This window comes from Empidonax traillii, unplaced genomic scaffold (genome assembly GCF_003031625.1).
Source record: "Empidonax traillii isolate 1590-97213 ecotype Southwest subspecies unplaced genomic scaffold, ASM303162v1 scaffold688:size580741, whole genome shotgun sequence".
Classification (NCBI taxonomy): Eukaryota; Metazoa; Chordata; class Aves; order Passeriformes; family Tyrannidae; genus Empidonax; species Empidonax traillii.
Window position 1 is genome coordinate 268,948 of NW_020955881.1, and position 15,352 is coordinate 284,299.

General features: G+C 41.7%; 2 protein-coding genes across 9 annotated transcripts in view; one reads left to right on the top strand and one right to left on the bottom strand.

Moving 5' to 3' along the window:
• The first annotated feature begins 1,758 nt into the window (after positions 1-1,758).
• On the top strand, positions 1,759-11,392 carry GSTK1 (glutathione S-transferase kappa 1). The gene is made up of 8 exons (XM_027899786.1): positions 1,759-1,912; positions 2,500-2,581; positions 3,329-3,457; positions 3,851-3,951; positions 4,358-4,393; positions 7,666-7,782; positions 8,294-8,387; positions 9,715-11,392. Exons 1-8 carry the CDS (start codon positions 1,847-1,849, stop codon positions 9,753-9,755), a joined length of 666 nt encoding a protein of 221 aa, XP_027755587.1. The 5' UTR covers positions 1,759-1,846; the 3' UTR covers positions 9,756-11,392.
• Positions 10,162-15,352, bottom strand: part of LOC114065692 (rap1 GTPase-activating protein 1-like) — a 47,058-nt gene continuing 41,867 nt past the window's right edge. For 7 of the 8 annotated variants that reach the window (XM_027899780.1, XM_027899779.1, XM_027899777.1 and 4 more), the window contains 3 exons: positions 13,261-13,346; positions 13,032-13,103; positions 10,162-10,890 (listed from right to left, as the gene is read on the bottom strand). In XM_027899780.1, coding sequence (XP_027755581.1) covers positions 13,080-13,103; positions 13,261-13,346 — 110 coding nt within the window. In that variant the 3' untranslated portion in view covers positions 10,162-10,890; positions 13,032-13,079. The remainder of the gene's footprint in view (positions 10,891-13,031; positions 13,104-13,260; positions 13,347-15,352) is intronic. The other variant, XM_027899776.1, reaches the window with a different exon arrangement.

Consider the following 15,352-nt stretch of genomic DNA (forward strand, 5'->3'; position numbering starts at 1 on the left):
AAAAACTGGGAAAGTAGAAATAGAGAGTGTTTGCAAGGAACAGGAAAAGGCAGCAGAAACTGACAGGGGCAACCAATTCTATGCCAGAAAAAGGTGTAGCAGACATTTTATCGCTGTCAAAACTCTCTACACAGGACAGAACTTCTCCTCTCTGGTGGCACCAGGCAGTGACCACGAAGAAGGAGTCCCTGGAGCCTCAGAGATGGCAACACCTGATGTCATCGGCATGATCCAGTTAAGCTGAGTATTCCCCAAGTGACTGGGGTATATAATCGTCACTGGGATGACCGGACTGATATTGGGAATGTGCTCACAGTGTTAAAATCTGTAGCCAAACTCTTAGAGCATTACGGCAGCACCTCAATGGGACCTGCACATGGCCATTTTTAGGATAATTGGAGTAATTGTATTGAAAGTAAATTAACAGAACACAAGATTAATGAAAGATGTAAAGTGGCTTAAGTGTGGGATCTATCAGGCAAAATTCTTATTTGGGGGGATGAAAACATGCACACAGAATTATATAGAAGTAACAGATGACTTCAAGTTATTAAATCAGAAACAATCATTCATTGAGGCTAAAGAGCAGGATGAAAACCAAGAGAATGGGGCTGACACTAAGCTCATTACAAATCCATCTTTTAAGTTTTTGAAAAAATCAGGTAGAAAAGGAAATTGTGTTGTTTGTGAATTACAGGTTGCACTGCTTGTTGCAGGCTGTGTTAGTGTCCTGTGCGTATGTACCTATGAATCTCTCTGCTTTCAGGCTTTCTGCTGGCTGAACTGGTGCACAGGAAAGCAGCAGTCACATCCGTAGGCTCCAGTGGCCAGCAAAAAGGAAACCCCAGACCTCAGAGGATGTCTAAGGCAGTGACTTATAGCATCTGTTAAATTCACACCACAGTGTTTTTGACCCCTTGAGAAAAATGCAAGGCAGCATTTTCCTTTGGAAAGGCCCTACTAATTCTTCCCATTAGATTATTCTTTTTTGTTTTGTTTTAATTGAGTCGTTCATGAATTCCTTTTTCACAGTGTGTCTACCAATATGTCTGGTAAAGACTTCACATTGGTGTTTCCCAGCTCTCTCCCAAATCCTTCCTTAACGATTTGTTTCACTGCCCTGTACTCGCGTGTTAAGAAAAGATTTCAGGGACAGGTCACAAACTACTGTCGGTAGTTCACATTTTTCAGCCTTGAGTTAAAGTTACTCTTAGTTCAGAAAGCTGCTTTGTTGAAAATTAAGATTACAGCCAGATGAATAATTAGGAACACGCTTAGGGCTAGGAAGAGCTCCTGCTCAGGGGAGGGGACTGTGGCACGGGACAGGATGCAGGGGAAAGGATTTTGGCATTGCAGAGAACTTCTTGTGGGATGGTTAGGGGAGGGACCAGAGGCGGGAAAAGGGAAGGGTTTAGGTGAAGGTAGGAGGAACAAATATGGGAAAATCGAGGGCAGGGGGACAAAAGGGCCAGTAGCACGTAAAACGTCTGCTGATCCGGCCGGGAAGCCATGCTCCTGGGAAAACATGCTGCACTGCTCCGCTGAGTCGGCTCCGGGTTCCCTCCTCGGGGACCTCCTCTCCCCCGGCTTCGCCATGGAGGACACAGCCTCCCTCCCCGCCCCCCGCTCCCACCCCTCCTCTTCCTCCCCGGCCGGGATTCACAGCAGAGAAGGCGAAGCCACCACGAAGGGCAGCGGCTCACGGAAGGACAGGGAGGAGCCTGAGAGGTGGGAGGGCAGGGATTGCGGAAGGGCCGCCCCTCTCCCTGCCCGGGGCGGTGCTGCTGCTGCTGCTGCTGGTGCTGGGGGAGCGCCCTCGGGAGCGGCGGAACGAGACGGGGTCAGGATGGGCCGGACGGTCGTGGAGCTGTTTTACGATGTGATCTCCCCTTACTCCTGGCTGGGGTTTGAGGTGAGGGGGCGGCAGAAGGAGGGGGGCCCTGCCCGGGGAGCCTCGGGTCTCTGCGGCCGCTGGTGCCGGCCGGTCCGGGAGGTCGCTCCCGTCGCCGCCTCCCTTTCCGAAGGGCCGCTCAAGGTCACCTCCTCCGGCCGGCTGCAGGCTGTGCCCTTCCCGCTTCGTAGTTAGTTTTTCTCGCACCTGTGAGGGGTGTCTGGGTTTCTTCCTCGCGTGTTGAAATCCAGAGACGCCAAGGAAGCGTGTCCCATCCAAACAGCAGCATGGCCTGTGCCTGTGCGGGAGTTACTCCTGAACATTTTGCTTCAGAGATAGTTTTGATGTTTAACAGGTGCGAGCATCCACTCATGAGCTTGATCGTTCCCTTATTTATTCCTGCTTAGACTTTTACAGTCATGATACGAATGTGGTCCTCTCAGTTTTTCTGAGATCAGTACTCTCTGGCAGCATCCAGAAAAGGTTTTAAGGCTATCACTGATACAGCAGAAGAGGATTTATCTGCAGTGTCTGTTTACTGCCTTACCTGCACACAGCTCTATAGACACCTCTGACTGTTAATCCATCACTATTCTCTTATGTTGTAGGTTCTCTGCCGGTACCAGCACATCTGGAATATTGACCTGCGCTTTCGTCCAGCGTTCCTTGGTGGCATAATGCAACAAACTGGTAGGCAACATGAAGAGATTAGTTCTGTAGGGAAGCACCTTCTTCACTAGTAGGGCACTAGTGGGCAAGCTCTTGGTGAGTCCAGAGTCCACAGAGCCAGCTTTAAACTAATTTTTGGCCCCAGTATCAAATTAACCGTAGGATTGTGGAGGTTGGTAGTGATTGAGAAATCACAAGAATTTCATGCTGTTGTAACTACACAGCCACATAGACTTTGGCAGTCTGTGCCAAAGTTCATCAGTTCTAAAATACCATAATAATTTGATATGGAGTGTTTTCCTTAAAGTTTTTGTTGAGTTGAAACCAGAATTAATTTGTGGAACTCTTGCACTCTGTAATATGCAGGAAGGATCCAAGTATGTCCTAAAACAGTACTCATGGCCTTATTAGAACAAATTGATCACTGAGATTTACAAATCATGAAATTAACAAGTCTCTACATTGGTTTACCTGTGCATGTCTGTCTCAAGAGTCATCTGTCTGAAACAACATAAATCCCTGCTAGGACATTTGTACCTTGGTTTAAAGCTGATTCTGCCATCTTAAAGGGTTGGTCTGTGCAAAACCAAAATAAATCAAGTTTAAATCCTAGCATTTTCTTTGGATAAGCTGAGTATGTTTCAGTAAGCCAATATGAAATTATACTCTTCCTTAGGCACATATACACATGAAGTCTAATTTATCCAGTGTTGGTTTGTCCAGTATTATAATACAGTTGGAAATCTCAACAGGACTTTTCCCTTAAAGGTAACAAGCCACCAGCAATGCTACCAAAGCGTGCCGAATACCTGCTGAAGGATATGAAAAGGATGGCAAAATACTACCAAGTGCCTATAAAAATTTCCGGAGATGACTTCCAACGTATCTTTCGTACAAGTAAGAAAGAGACTTAGCTTAGCTGGTATTTCTCATCTCTAACACTTCTGGTTCGAGTTCTCCCTAACAGTAAAGGTGAAAATTAATTCCCTGTCCGCAGCCTTTTTCTGTATCTATGAGCAATATGAAGCCTGTGCATTTTTAACCATAAAACAAATTTCTGGAGAAATATGGCTGTGAATGATATTATTCACATAATATCATTGGGAGATAACTGTGAATCACCATAAGCTACTATAAATCAACATAGGCTATACTATTACAGACTGGGGATTTATCAGGCCTGTTACAGAGGAGATCATATTGTTCTTAGGTAGCACTCATGCAGACCATCTCTGTTCCTGAACCTGTGCCTTGTTTCAGTATGTTTCTCTGTCTTCACACTAATCCCAGGCAGTCTTGCGGCCATGCGCTTTATCACAGCCATCGATATGACAAAAGCAGAATACTTGGAACCCTTATCTAGGGAGTTCTGGATACGTTTCTGGTCACAGGTCAGTATTTTATGAAGCCAACTTTTTGGTGCTTTCTGTTACCCTTCCTGTCCCACATCATTCAAATGCAGAATTCGAGCAAGAGAAAGGGAATGTCTTTTAATGAAGAGTCATAGGAGGAACTTAAGGTCATAGTAGTTCAGGAGCCACTGTGAAAAGAACTAGTTTATGGTCAGTTTAATTTACTTCTTTTAGGTATATATGGTGAGTCCTACAGGCTGCATGGATCAGTGGTTCCTATCAGAAAAAACTTCCTAGATTAGGTGACTTAATACCTGTCCTAAGGAAATTTCTCCAGTAACTAGTATATTGGTTTTATTTCTATTTTCTTAGAAAACTTGCTTTCAAGTCCAGAGCTGAGCTTTTGTTCTTAAGTACTGATTTTCTTATTTTATTCTTTTACCAGCATGAAGATATCAGTCAGCCAGAGAATATACTTTCTGTAAGTGTCTCTTTTTTTTGGTGCGTCTGCATTTCTGATAGATTCTTATTGATGACTTGGATCAGTAATTGTCGTGGTTTTGCCCACCAGCCCATCCCTGGGGCTGAGGATGGTTTTGTCCAGGTAATTTCCGGACAAAAAGGCCAATCAAAAGTCCAGTAACGCCTTTGCTAATTACATCTTCAAGAAAACGGAAGAGAAGGTTGTTGGCGCAGTTGGAATTAGTAGCAGCAGCTATGTAGGGGAGAGGAGTAGCGGGCCCGAGCAGGGCCAGACTCCCTCCTCCCCCGGCTTAAGCCGGGGTGGGGGGAGCAGGTGTAGCACTGAAGTCCTCCCTTCTCTCTTGTAAGAGAGTGAAGAGAAAAAAGTTTAAAAGACGAACTGCTTGAACAGAAACTGATGTGGAAGAATTCCAGCCAAAAGAAAACGGAGCTTCCAAGGTCGAAGCTGGCAGCTGAAACTGCAGCAAGAAAAGTAAAGTGCGAAAGGGGGGAGACTTGTTTCCCCCCTGCCTTTTTGCTCTCTCTCTTCAGCAGGGAAAAGACTGAAAAGTAATCCCTACTACTTGTAAAAGTTTATTGGAGTAAAGAGACCCCCCATGCAGTTGATAGAGAAGTCTGTGGATGTACCAAAGAGAACCAAGACTTCATAAGAAAGACTGAAGTGAAGCAGAGTCCTGGTGAAGATTTGTGACCCTGAGGGAAACCTATGCTGGAGCAGTAACGACTCAGGTGAAATATTGAGATCCGTGTGTGTGTGGATCTATACTGCTGTTGAAGATTTTGTGACCCTGAGAAATCTCATGCTGGAGCGAGACGGCCCATGTGAGATGTTGGAATCCGTGCGTGTGTGGATTCGTGCCAGACCCATGCCGAGAAGTCTATCGAGGACTGTTCTCCCATGGGGAGGGACCTCCATAGGGAAACAGGGGTGAACTCTTAAACCATTATCCCCTGTAACCCTGTGGAAGAAGATCCATAGTAAGCAAGTGTCCCCTTGCAAGCCTATAGGAGGAAGACCCTTCAGGACCTGAGTAACTCTCAGCCTTTGGTCTTAGCCCAGGAGGGGGGTAAGCCCAGCCCTGGAAGCCAACACAGAGCGAGAAGGAGAGAGAAGAAGTTCCAACTGCAATGAAAGTGCTGCTGCTGCTGAAGATCTACTACTAGAAGGAGAGAACTGGAACTCCAAAGATACAGAATGAGACTACTTCTTCTCCTTGGACTAGTATAAAAAGGGAAGAAGTATTTCTGTGTATATATATAACATTTCAACTTGAGTAGAAATTGTTATAGATATAGTTCTTTAGTTTTTAATTTATTAGTAGTTTTTTGTTTTACTAGTAATAAATGTGTATACTATTTACCCCAAATCCTGTCTCTCTTTTGTCTGCAAATACCTTCTCTCAACTAGTAATAATTGTGTGAGAAGTGGAAAGCAAATTAACCCAAAGCAAAACCACGACAGTAATAAACATGAAGACAACTTAATCAAATGAACACTTGGAGTTTTGAAAAAATTTCAGGTAGAAAAAAAAGGATTTAATTTGCCTAGCAGCTCTGTTTGGAATGTATTGTTTTTTTTTCGTTGTCATGCTTAACATTCAGAACCAGAGTCTCCTTCTTTTTTGTTAATTCATGTGGCAAGATACCCAGGATGGGTGATTAGTTATCTATTAATACTGCTTTATTAACAGTCTTGAAAGTACAAACCATTTCTCCAGAATGCATTGAGGTATTGCTGCTATATGAAATATTCAGGTAAAATGCAACACTTTGGGGAGGCTGACCTTCCATGGAGTGATGGAGCCAGGCTGTTAAGCTCAGTGCTGTACTGCCCTTTTGTATGCTTAGAAATTATACTCTTGATGTATTTTCTGTTGATGTTTAGGTTTTGTTTATTACAGTAAAGCTGTCATGGCATGTAAGTTGATATACCGGGAGATCCTCTTCAAGGGCTCTCCATTCTACATTATTTTATAAATTCTTGGAATACGAAGAAAAGAGAGGAATTGTCCACAACTGGTCTCTCCAACGTCCCTAATTGAAATTTGAAACCTGCAGCCTTGCTTTCCCCAAGTCTAGTCCTTGCACTTCAGCTTCCTCTTAGTGTACCTTTTCTACCAGAATTACAGCAAAGGTTTGCTTTTTCCCTTTTCAAGAGGCAAGACTGAAAGATATAATTAAACCGTGGTGTGCTAACCCTGGTAGGCAGCAAAGCACCACGCAGACACTCACTTGTTTCTTCCCACTGCCCAGAAGGACAGGGGAATGGGTAAAAAAGAATAAAAGCAAGAAAACTTGTAGGTTGAGATAAAACTGCTTAATAAGCAAAAGAGAAGTCAAAGAAGAGTGAAAGAAAACAAAGCAAAGGCCATCACTCACCACCTCCTACAGGTAGACTGATGCCCAGCCAGTTACCAAGTGAAAGGAGGTTAACTTCCTTAAACTCCCTTCTCACTAATTATTGCTGAGCCTGTTACATGGCATGGTATATCTCTTCGGGTAGTTCAGGCCATCTGCCTTGTGTTATCTTCCAACATGTTGTGAACCCCCAATTTATTCACAGTGGGGGCAGAGTGAGAAACAGAAAATGCCTTGACACTGTACAAACACCATAGCTAAACCAATTAGTGTGTTATCAGCATTGTTTTGGTCACAAATCTGAAGCAAAACCGTAGGAGCTGCTGTGAAGAAATGATTGTATTATCAGTGTTACCCGATAAACATTAGACCTTTAACTTTGGCTACTTTATCTCCTTCCTGTGTGGCAGAGGCACAGAGGAGGTGAAAAAGATACAGCAGAAACACCAGTAACTGTTTAACCTCTGTGAGTTACAGTGTCTTTCATGAAGTCACTTACATATCCCATGTGGCCACATTTGCCATAAAAACTGTTTCTGTCTTGATAGGCTTGTACAGTAAGATTATATTTTTCATAAAACCAGTTTGGAGGTTTTGTAATTTATTTATGAGTTATTGTATTACAGTCTCAGCTTAGGGTTTTTTTCCCTTTTATGTTTAGGAACTCCTGAAAAAAATGTGCAGATTTTGGAAGTTTAAAATGTCTCTTCTACTTTGTGTCTGAGAATTGTTAAATGATGAATGGGTTGGGCATACATCAAGACAGTTATGCAAGAAGTGCTTCAAGAGCATTTTGAAATTTTTTTTGCAATAGACCTTGGGTGACAGTACTGGGGATTAAATTAATTAGACCATAGTAGGAATTAGAGTATTTACTAATAGGGTACTCCTAATTATCCCATCTTTTCTCAGGTTGCCCGGCAGGCTGGGCTATCATCAGAGCTCTCCCAGAAGGCACTTGAAATGATTTCATCCCCTACAGTGAAGGACCGACTGAGAGAGACAACAGATGAGGCATTGAAATATGGGGTGAGATGCTTCCTATGCCATTGGGCTTCACAGCTATGCATTCCTTCCCTATTATGAATATGGGGAAGCAAGGAACAATGAAGGTGATGATTAGAAAGCACTATACAGACCATCTCTGTTGGGTGCTCTTTGCTTTTTGAATGTGTGAAAGCTAACTCACTGTTGTTGGTAGTTTATCTGTCATGTGGGACAACCAGGTTGACCCATTCAGCTCATTCCAGCTGGACAGCAAGGAGGAGATCAGTACTATGAGATACCACTTATCACTACTTGAAATAGAACTGTGGATTTATCAGGCTGCTTTTTTTGTTCCTTCAAAAGGGGCATACAAGCTCTGGAGAGTCACCTATTTTCTGATAGCTTCATTAGATTTTATGAATGAAGAAGGTGAAAAGAAGGGGAGGAAAAAAAAGTCAAGAGTTACTGGGGTTTATTCCTGAATACTGATGATGTATCTGCAAAAAATTCTCTCATTATAACATTCTCTGTTTCATCTCCATGGTGTTAATAGGCATTTGGGATGCCTGCTGTTGTGGCACATCATAATGGGGAACCTCATCTCTTTTTTGGCTCCGATCGTTTAGAGCTGCTAGGCAGCTTTATAGGTGAGTCTACCTAGTAACATCACTTCTCGTTTCATGCTTTCACCCTCTTTTACTGAAAATGCAGCTGAATAAAACGCTCTTAAGGTCTTTCAAATATTAACTAATGTTGGGTACCTTTCTCCTGGAATGAAACTGCTGACTGAAATCTATCTCAGTACAGTTAGAGAGTGGCCAAACATATAGTCCTTTTCCAGACAAGAAGTAACTTGAGTTCTCCATCCTCTCTTGGTATATTTCAAGACTTTTTGCTCCACATGCCATTCTCAAATTACAACTGAAACTCTTTAGTTTTAAAAATATTCATATTTAACCTTTTGGTACTGGACATTAGGTCTTGGCTAAGCTTAAGACTAATTAAGACTGTGGCTGATGCTGCTTTCTTTTTTTTTTTTTTTTTTTTTTTTTTTTTTTTTTTTTTTTTTTTTTTTTTTTTGTAGTTTTAGCATTTTCATTTTCTATCTTCTTAATAAAAAGCACATTATTACAGCTCCCCAATCCATAACTTGTGCCTACCTACACAAATTTGTAACAGACATTCATATATTGAACATTCTTTTCTACATTTTTTTACGTTTTTCTACAACAGAATGCACTCTTTAAATTTTTGAAGAGATTGAAATAGGCTGGGATAAAAAAACTCAAGTCACTGGTTTTAATGGATTAGAGAGCATTTAACTGTTCATCTCAAGATTTGGCACTTGAGAGGGTATGTCACTAGAAGGAGTTATGCACATAACCAGCTCTCACACATTTACTGAAAAAATTCAGCAGAAAATACTAGTGTAAATGAATATTAGTCATAGGCTTAAAGAGAAGGAAATTTTTTTTTTTTTGTCTTCTTGAAGGGTTTCTGATTCAATAAAAGGAGAGTGAGGAAAATGAGTACCCAACACCCACTAAGTAGTCACTAATCCTGATTAGAATGTTGTGGCCTGGTTTCTAGTCTCAACTCCAAGGACTTACCCACATGTTCTTTTTGTTTCTCTGACTCCACAGCCTTCCAGCCCTTTTTGCTTTCTTAGTCCCCAGCCCCACAAAAGGAGTCCTAAAAAGAATGGGTTTGACCCTCATATGCAATACGCCAGACCCAACAGATCTCTCATGTCTAACAGAGGAAAAATTCTTCTGTACAGCTTCAGCTATTCCTAGACAGTGAAGGATTTCTGCAGCTGTCTGAAGCACTCCAACCCGCATATAAATCTGCATTCCATCTCAGTAGTTACACTTCAAAAGAGTAGGAACAATCATCCTGCTGCAGAAATATGACTGCACAATTACTCCCGTGTATTAAATTCTAATTGTCTCTTTGTGCTGGTTTGTCTTGCAGGTGAAAAATGGCTGGGACCTGCTCCAAGCGCCAAGCTGTGAAAAGTCACGGGGAAGTATACAAGAAGGAAAATACATATATACACACAGTCAGTCTTCAGTGATTGTCTGAATGTATCCAATTTTATGGAGAGATGGCTTTCTGAGCCATAAGAGTTAATTTTACAGCTTGATCTCATCTCTAATTAGGAATAATTTCAATGTTTGCCAGAATCACGGTTTGGTGAGGTCTTTGCTAATATAAATGCACTTCCTTTTTTTCAACAACTAACACGAAAAATTAAACATTAAATATTTAACTTCTTTCAGGTCAAACATTCTTCTTTTCTAGTTAGTCCTCTTTTCATTTACCCTAAAAACATGAGGGTTAAATTGTAATGAGACTGTGATCTCTGGAGTTCTTATGTCTTCCTGCTTGTCCTTTGTAAACACACACACACACAAAACCTAAGAGAAGCTGGCCATATTTTTCTTTTATTTTAAATCCAGTATACTACATAGGCACTAGAAGCATTAGAAGAAAAAGAATAAGGTATTCATGCTTCCTTTTTATTTTGCAGCGTGGCAACTGGAGGGAACACAATTCAAGCCCAAAGAAAAGTCTAGGGAACCAATCAAGTATTTCAAAAGGAACTGTCCCCATCCCGAACAGTATTTTGTACACCTTGCTCTGCAGTGACTGACATTTGAGGAAACCACCATACCCACATGCATTCTTGGGCACCAATCCCAGACTGTGCAGGGGTTTTTAGTTAATTTAAGTTTTACAGTAATGTCTTCGCAGGACAGTGTTGATCACCATGTAAGTTTAGCTGGTAACTGAACCAGACTGTATTTTACTTCCTCAAGGACACCCTAATTACTGCCTATCCAAAGGTGATTTGCATACGGCTATGAGGGACTCCCCATCACGTAGTCTGCAGAGGGAAAGGTGGGCAAACAATAAAACTAAGAAATTTCCCATGGAAACAGTTTGATTCTGGCCCTATATTGGCTGAATTGGAATAACACATTGAAACTGATTTGTCTGAAGCTTGATTTCTCAATGATCCCAGGCTGTCTCTGATGCGTCACTGTATGAAGCAGAAGAACTAGCAGCAGCTGGAATTCTGGTTTTTGTCTTTTTCTGAACTTTAAGGTAAAGCATGTTCACACTTGTTCACTTGAACAGCAAATCCTGGAACAAAGCATCAGGAAAAAAAACCTGTATCTTTTATGTTCTTACAGCTGTAAGTGTTGTGGGAGCATCATGTTCCCCCATCCACAATTTTGCCTTCTTACACCTCTTTCAATTCTTCAGGAAATACCCTATAATTTAAGAACTCGTTCCTCCTTCCTACTAGTGCACCCATTAGTCTTTGGGCAGATCCAGCCTAGAACTTAAGGAAATAAGATACAAGATACAAGAGGAGTTAGAATGACATGTTCGTGGGTACCATAGGCTTCTTTGAGTCCCCTGAAGCCATGTTAAAGAAATTTTTTACCACTTCTCTCCTGAAATTTGCTTGTCTCCAATCTGTGCTATCAAACTGATTCTGAGGTGGTGATAAAATGGAATGACTAAAACATCACTTTAAGCCAGTAGTGCTGTCTTAAAGTGGGTAAAATGCCCTTTTGTGGAAGTAATGAACTGGTGAGAATTCAAGGAACATCTGGATATAATCTCAAGCTAAAAGCCAGGGTCTCATGAAACTTTGAACCAGACTGATTGAAAAATAACCAGCCTTTGTGGCAGAATGTTGTTGATTTAGCAGATGTACCAAATGAGACGGATCTTACAGGCTGCAATATATTTCACAAAACTATCTTAAAGGCCCTTAGACCTACTTCAAATCAGTGGAAACTAAATGCTCAAAACCTTAGGTACTAAAATAATACTTAAAACACTACTAAGGAAAATGCAAACTCAGGATTTTCCTTCCATTGCTTAGTGCCTTTAATAACCACCAGTAAATGCAAAACCACAGCCTTTGCATTTATACCAGTGAGTCTGCAAACTGTTGCAATTCTGACTGTTTACATACTTTGAGCAAAATTTGCCTGTTTGGGAGCAGAACTCTGATGGAGTTCTGCCTCTTGTTCAGACAACCTTGGTCCAGGGTTACAGAGTGTAAGCAGGGTAAACACGCCAGTGAGTACTTCAGTAAACACTGGCTGGCAGCTACCCTGTCATGCTCAGTACTTATTTTGTTGTAGCATGCATTGCAGTAGTCTCAGTGATGAGTAACAGCTTCTTTACCTGGCTTCCCTTTCTGCTCTCTTGTGGTGGCATCAGTTGCCACCACCACAGGAAGTGGTGGTGACTGACTTTGAATGGTGACTGCTTACCTGACTGCTCTGAATGCCACAAGGTGGCAGGGTAGCTAAAAGCTGAGCATTGAAAAAACACTGAGGATCTAAACATCAATAAGAACTACCAGCTGTTCAGGAACATTTAGGAATAGCTGGAAGAATTTTCTTCTATAAAGATGATACCCCTTTTACTTTGCTTTATACCAGACTGGTTCCTGACAGCCTCACATCCACACCACTTTCAAGGCAGCATGTTGTTTAGCTGTCAGGCCAGAGAAGATACTGAGCAAGGAAAGGAATATCGAGTGAAAAGAGACATTTAGCAACACAAGCAAAACTGAACTATGAATTGTAGGGAACAAACCTGAAGGTGTGTTCCCCCACCTTTGCTATATTATAGATCTCTCTAGGAGATCAGGTCACACTTCCCATGTCTGGAAAAGCTGAAACTGGCGTGGACAAGTAGGTCCCAGCCATGCTAGGCTAAAACAAACAAGCCCTTAGTGCCATGATATAGTAATTGGAGTTGGATCAGGGGTTGGACTTGATGATCTTGGAGGTCTTTTCCAACCCAATCTATTCTATGATTCTATGATTCTATAAGCAAGTGAACAGGAAGGCACAACATCACAAAATGAGCAAAAGAAAGGGGTTCTGTAGAGTAATGAAACTATAAGTAGCCATGGATAGGCACAGAGAAAGCTAGATTGCATCTGAGCAAAGGAAACTGAATAATCAAAGAAATAGAAGAGAAGAAAATGGTGCCTAGATTAGGGCAGAGAGCAGTGTCTCCATGGGAAATGATGTTCCCTGAGAGGGAGGAGGCAACCAAGGGAGAGCTAGGTACATTAGGCAGGCGAGGGTCCGCTGGCCATGGAAGATCATTGGGGGAAGAAGGTATAGGATTAACTCTGTTTACTGTGGAGCTGCACAGTAATTGCTATACTGTTTAAGTGAGGCCAGGGATGGCCCAGGGCCTGCCTCCATCCTGAGCCAAGGGCTACAGTGCTCCTCCACGTCCATTACCTGTGCTCCTCACTTAGTGTGCACCGAGACAGTCCTCCAGCGGTGACATCACACACAGCACAAAATGGAGGCCTGCAGAACAAGGCAGTTCTTTAACCTCCCTCTGCAAGCATCTTCACACAGCCCTTTCAACCCTCAGCAAGCAAAGCCTCCTAAATAAAGTTTCTCTCTTTTCTCCCACCTTTATCTCTGTGCAAGTGAGAAGGAAACATTTTATTAAAGCACTTACTGGATTATGGTGCTGAGCATCTGCTTTGCTGCCTTTTCCTTTTCCAGTGGAGCCAGCAACGCTGCTGGAAGGAAGCAACCTGCTTCCTAGAAGGGAACCAAGCACAGAACAATAAAGAAATAATCAAGAGGGTATCCCAGGAGCTGCACATATAGCTGGTTTTACCCCAATCATTTCACAGATCCGTGACTCATCCACAGGTAAGAGTGAAAGGAATGTACCTATGCCCAACTAGACTAATGTTACTTTGACCTATTTCTCATTCTAGCTTGAAACATGAGGGAAGTGACTATTTTAATTTCATTCACTCATTCATTCATTCATTCATTCATTCATTCAAAAAAAAAAAAAATCATTGGCCAGACTGTTTCAATGCCACAGCTCTTTGGCTTCTTGCCTAAAGAAGCTACACCTATAGCTATCAAATGAGTGATAAAGGCATTCTCCAACCTTCACAAAGGTTTTCATCGATCTGTTTTTAATTTCTGTACCAGTCTAATGTTACACACAAAAGATAGTTTAAAATACAGCTGCTTCCAGTAAGTGCCAATTCATGCAGTCAAGCTAAGAAATGCCATTACTGAATACATCTGTGCAACCTGAATGCCTTGTCTCTAAAAATATAACACTAGAAGTGTTACGGAGAGTTATAGCTGAATTTATGCTGCCCTTGAGGCTAGGAGGAAAGTCACCTCTGCCTCATGTGATATGCACTGGCATATGAGACATGTTGGTACTTTAAAGCCAAATCAGAAAATATTTTGGCAATGGCAGCTCTCTACGTCTTTATCTGGGAGCATGATTACAGACTGCTGACACCTCTTTTTCCTTTTCTGTAACATTTTCCTCTTAATCTGGAAGGCAATTTGGAGAACCCAAGAATGTGTACATGGGTTAGGAATTCTGGAATCATTCAGTGTAAGACCTAGACTTACAGTGGGCATGTCTTATGTTTCTCTGTAAAAAAACCCAATCAATTCAGTCTGATTTTACACAGTGCATTAACTGTGGCTGAATAGTTATTGTATAGCTCAGTAAAGGGCAAAACTAAAACACCAGGATGCCTCTCTGTGTCCCAAGGGGCTTTCTTTGCTTTCAGTTTAGTTTAACTCTGGCATTTCTTCAGTTTATTATGTTCAGTTATGGATAATTACAGTTCTTCGTAAATTACCAATATTCATTTAAATGTCATTTTGTCTAGGATATTAACATGTATTGCCACACTTGATCTTGTGGTAATTAGTCTTCTGTTGGGACTGAATGTAGTAAATAAATAGAAAATTTTTAGTATTAGCAAAAATCAAAATAAATGTATCGTCCCTATGATTTTCCTTCCTTTTTTTTTTAGCACAACAAATTGGTCTTAATCCTATCTTTTTCTAGCTCAAGAACTATCAAAATTTCTGGAAATAAATTTTCAAATTCCTAAGGGCAGGATTTCGCCTTGGGCTTAGAGAATGCAGGCTTGACTGTGCTACCTCATGTACCTCACACACGCATGTAACTACATCTCTGCAGTCTCCTGATTAGATGAGTTGATTTCAACTGATCAGAAAAGTATCCATAATGTTTTATCCCTTTTAACAATGGCTGCCTTAGCATAAATCAGAAGCCCACATACAAACCTGCAGCTTTGTTGGTGTATCTGTATATAGGTTTGGGTTTTTTATACGCATGCACTGAAGATGTAAGAAAAGATACCATCCAGCAAAAAATCACCACTCCTGCAGGGTGCAGCTGTCTGACCATGCCAAGGTACCGAGAAACCACAGTGAAGTTTTGCAGTGTGAGTAGCAGATCATTGCCACTGACAATGGAGTGTGTAAAACCTAAAAATTGCGTTGAACTTTATATTGCATTCTCTGCAATGATTATTCTTGGTGATGCATGATTTATATAGTTGTGGGACAATAAGGAGTCAGCAGATAGGGAAAACTATCTTGGGAAGAGCAGCAGAAGCCACTTTAGAAGCATCCATCTTTCTCACACCTGCCTGTTCTCAGTGTTGTGCCACAAAAGCAATAAGAGTGAATTTGTGAGCGGAGCTGTAGCCCGCTCAGGATAATCCCAGAAATACGTGGAAATGGTAACC

Excerpts from the sequence above, each read along its gene's own strand:
- GSTK1 (XM_027899786.1), top strand. The coding sequence starts at position 1,847 with ATGGGCCGGACGGTCGTGGAGCTGTTTTACGATGTGATCTCCCCTTAC. Across the intron at positions 3,458-3,850 it reads CCAACGTATCTTTCGTACAA|GCAGTCTTGCGGCCATGCGC; the intron begins GTAAGAAAGAGA and ends CACTAATCCCAG. Across the intron at positions 4,394-7,665 it reads AGCCAGAGAATATACTTTCT|GTTGCCCGGCAGGCTGGGCT; the intron begins GTAAGTGTCTCT and ends ATCTTTTCTCAG.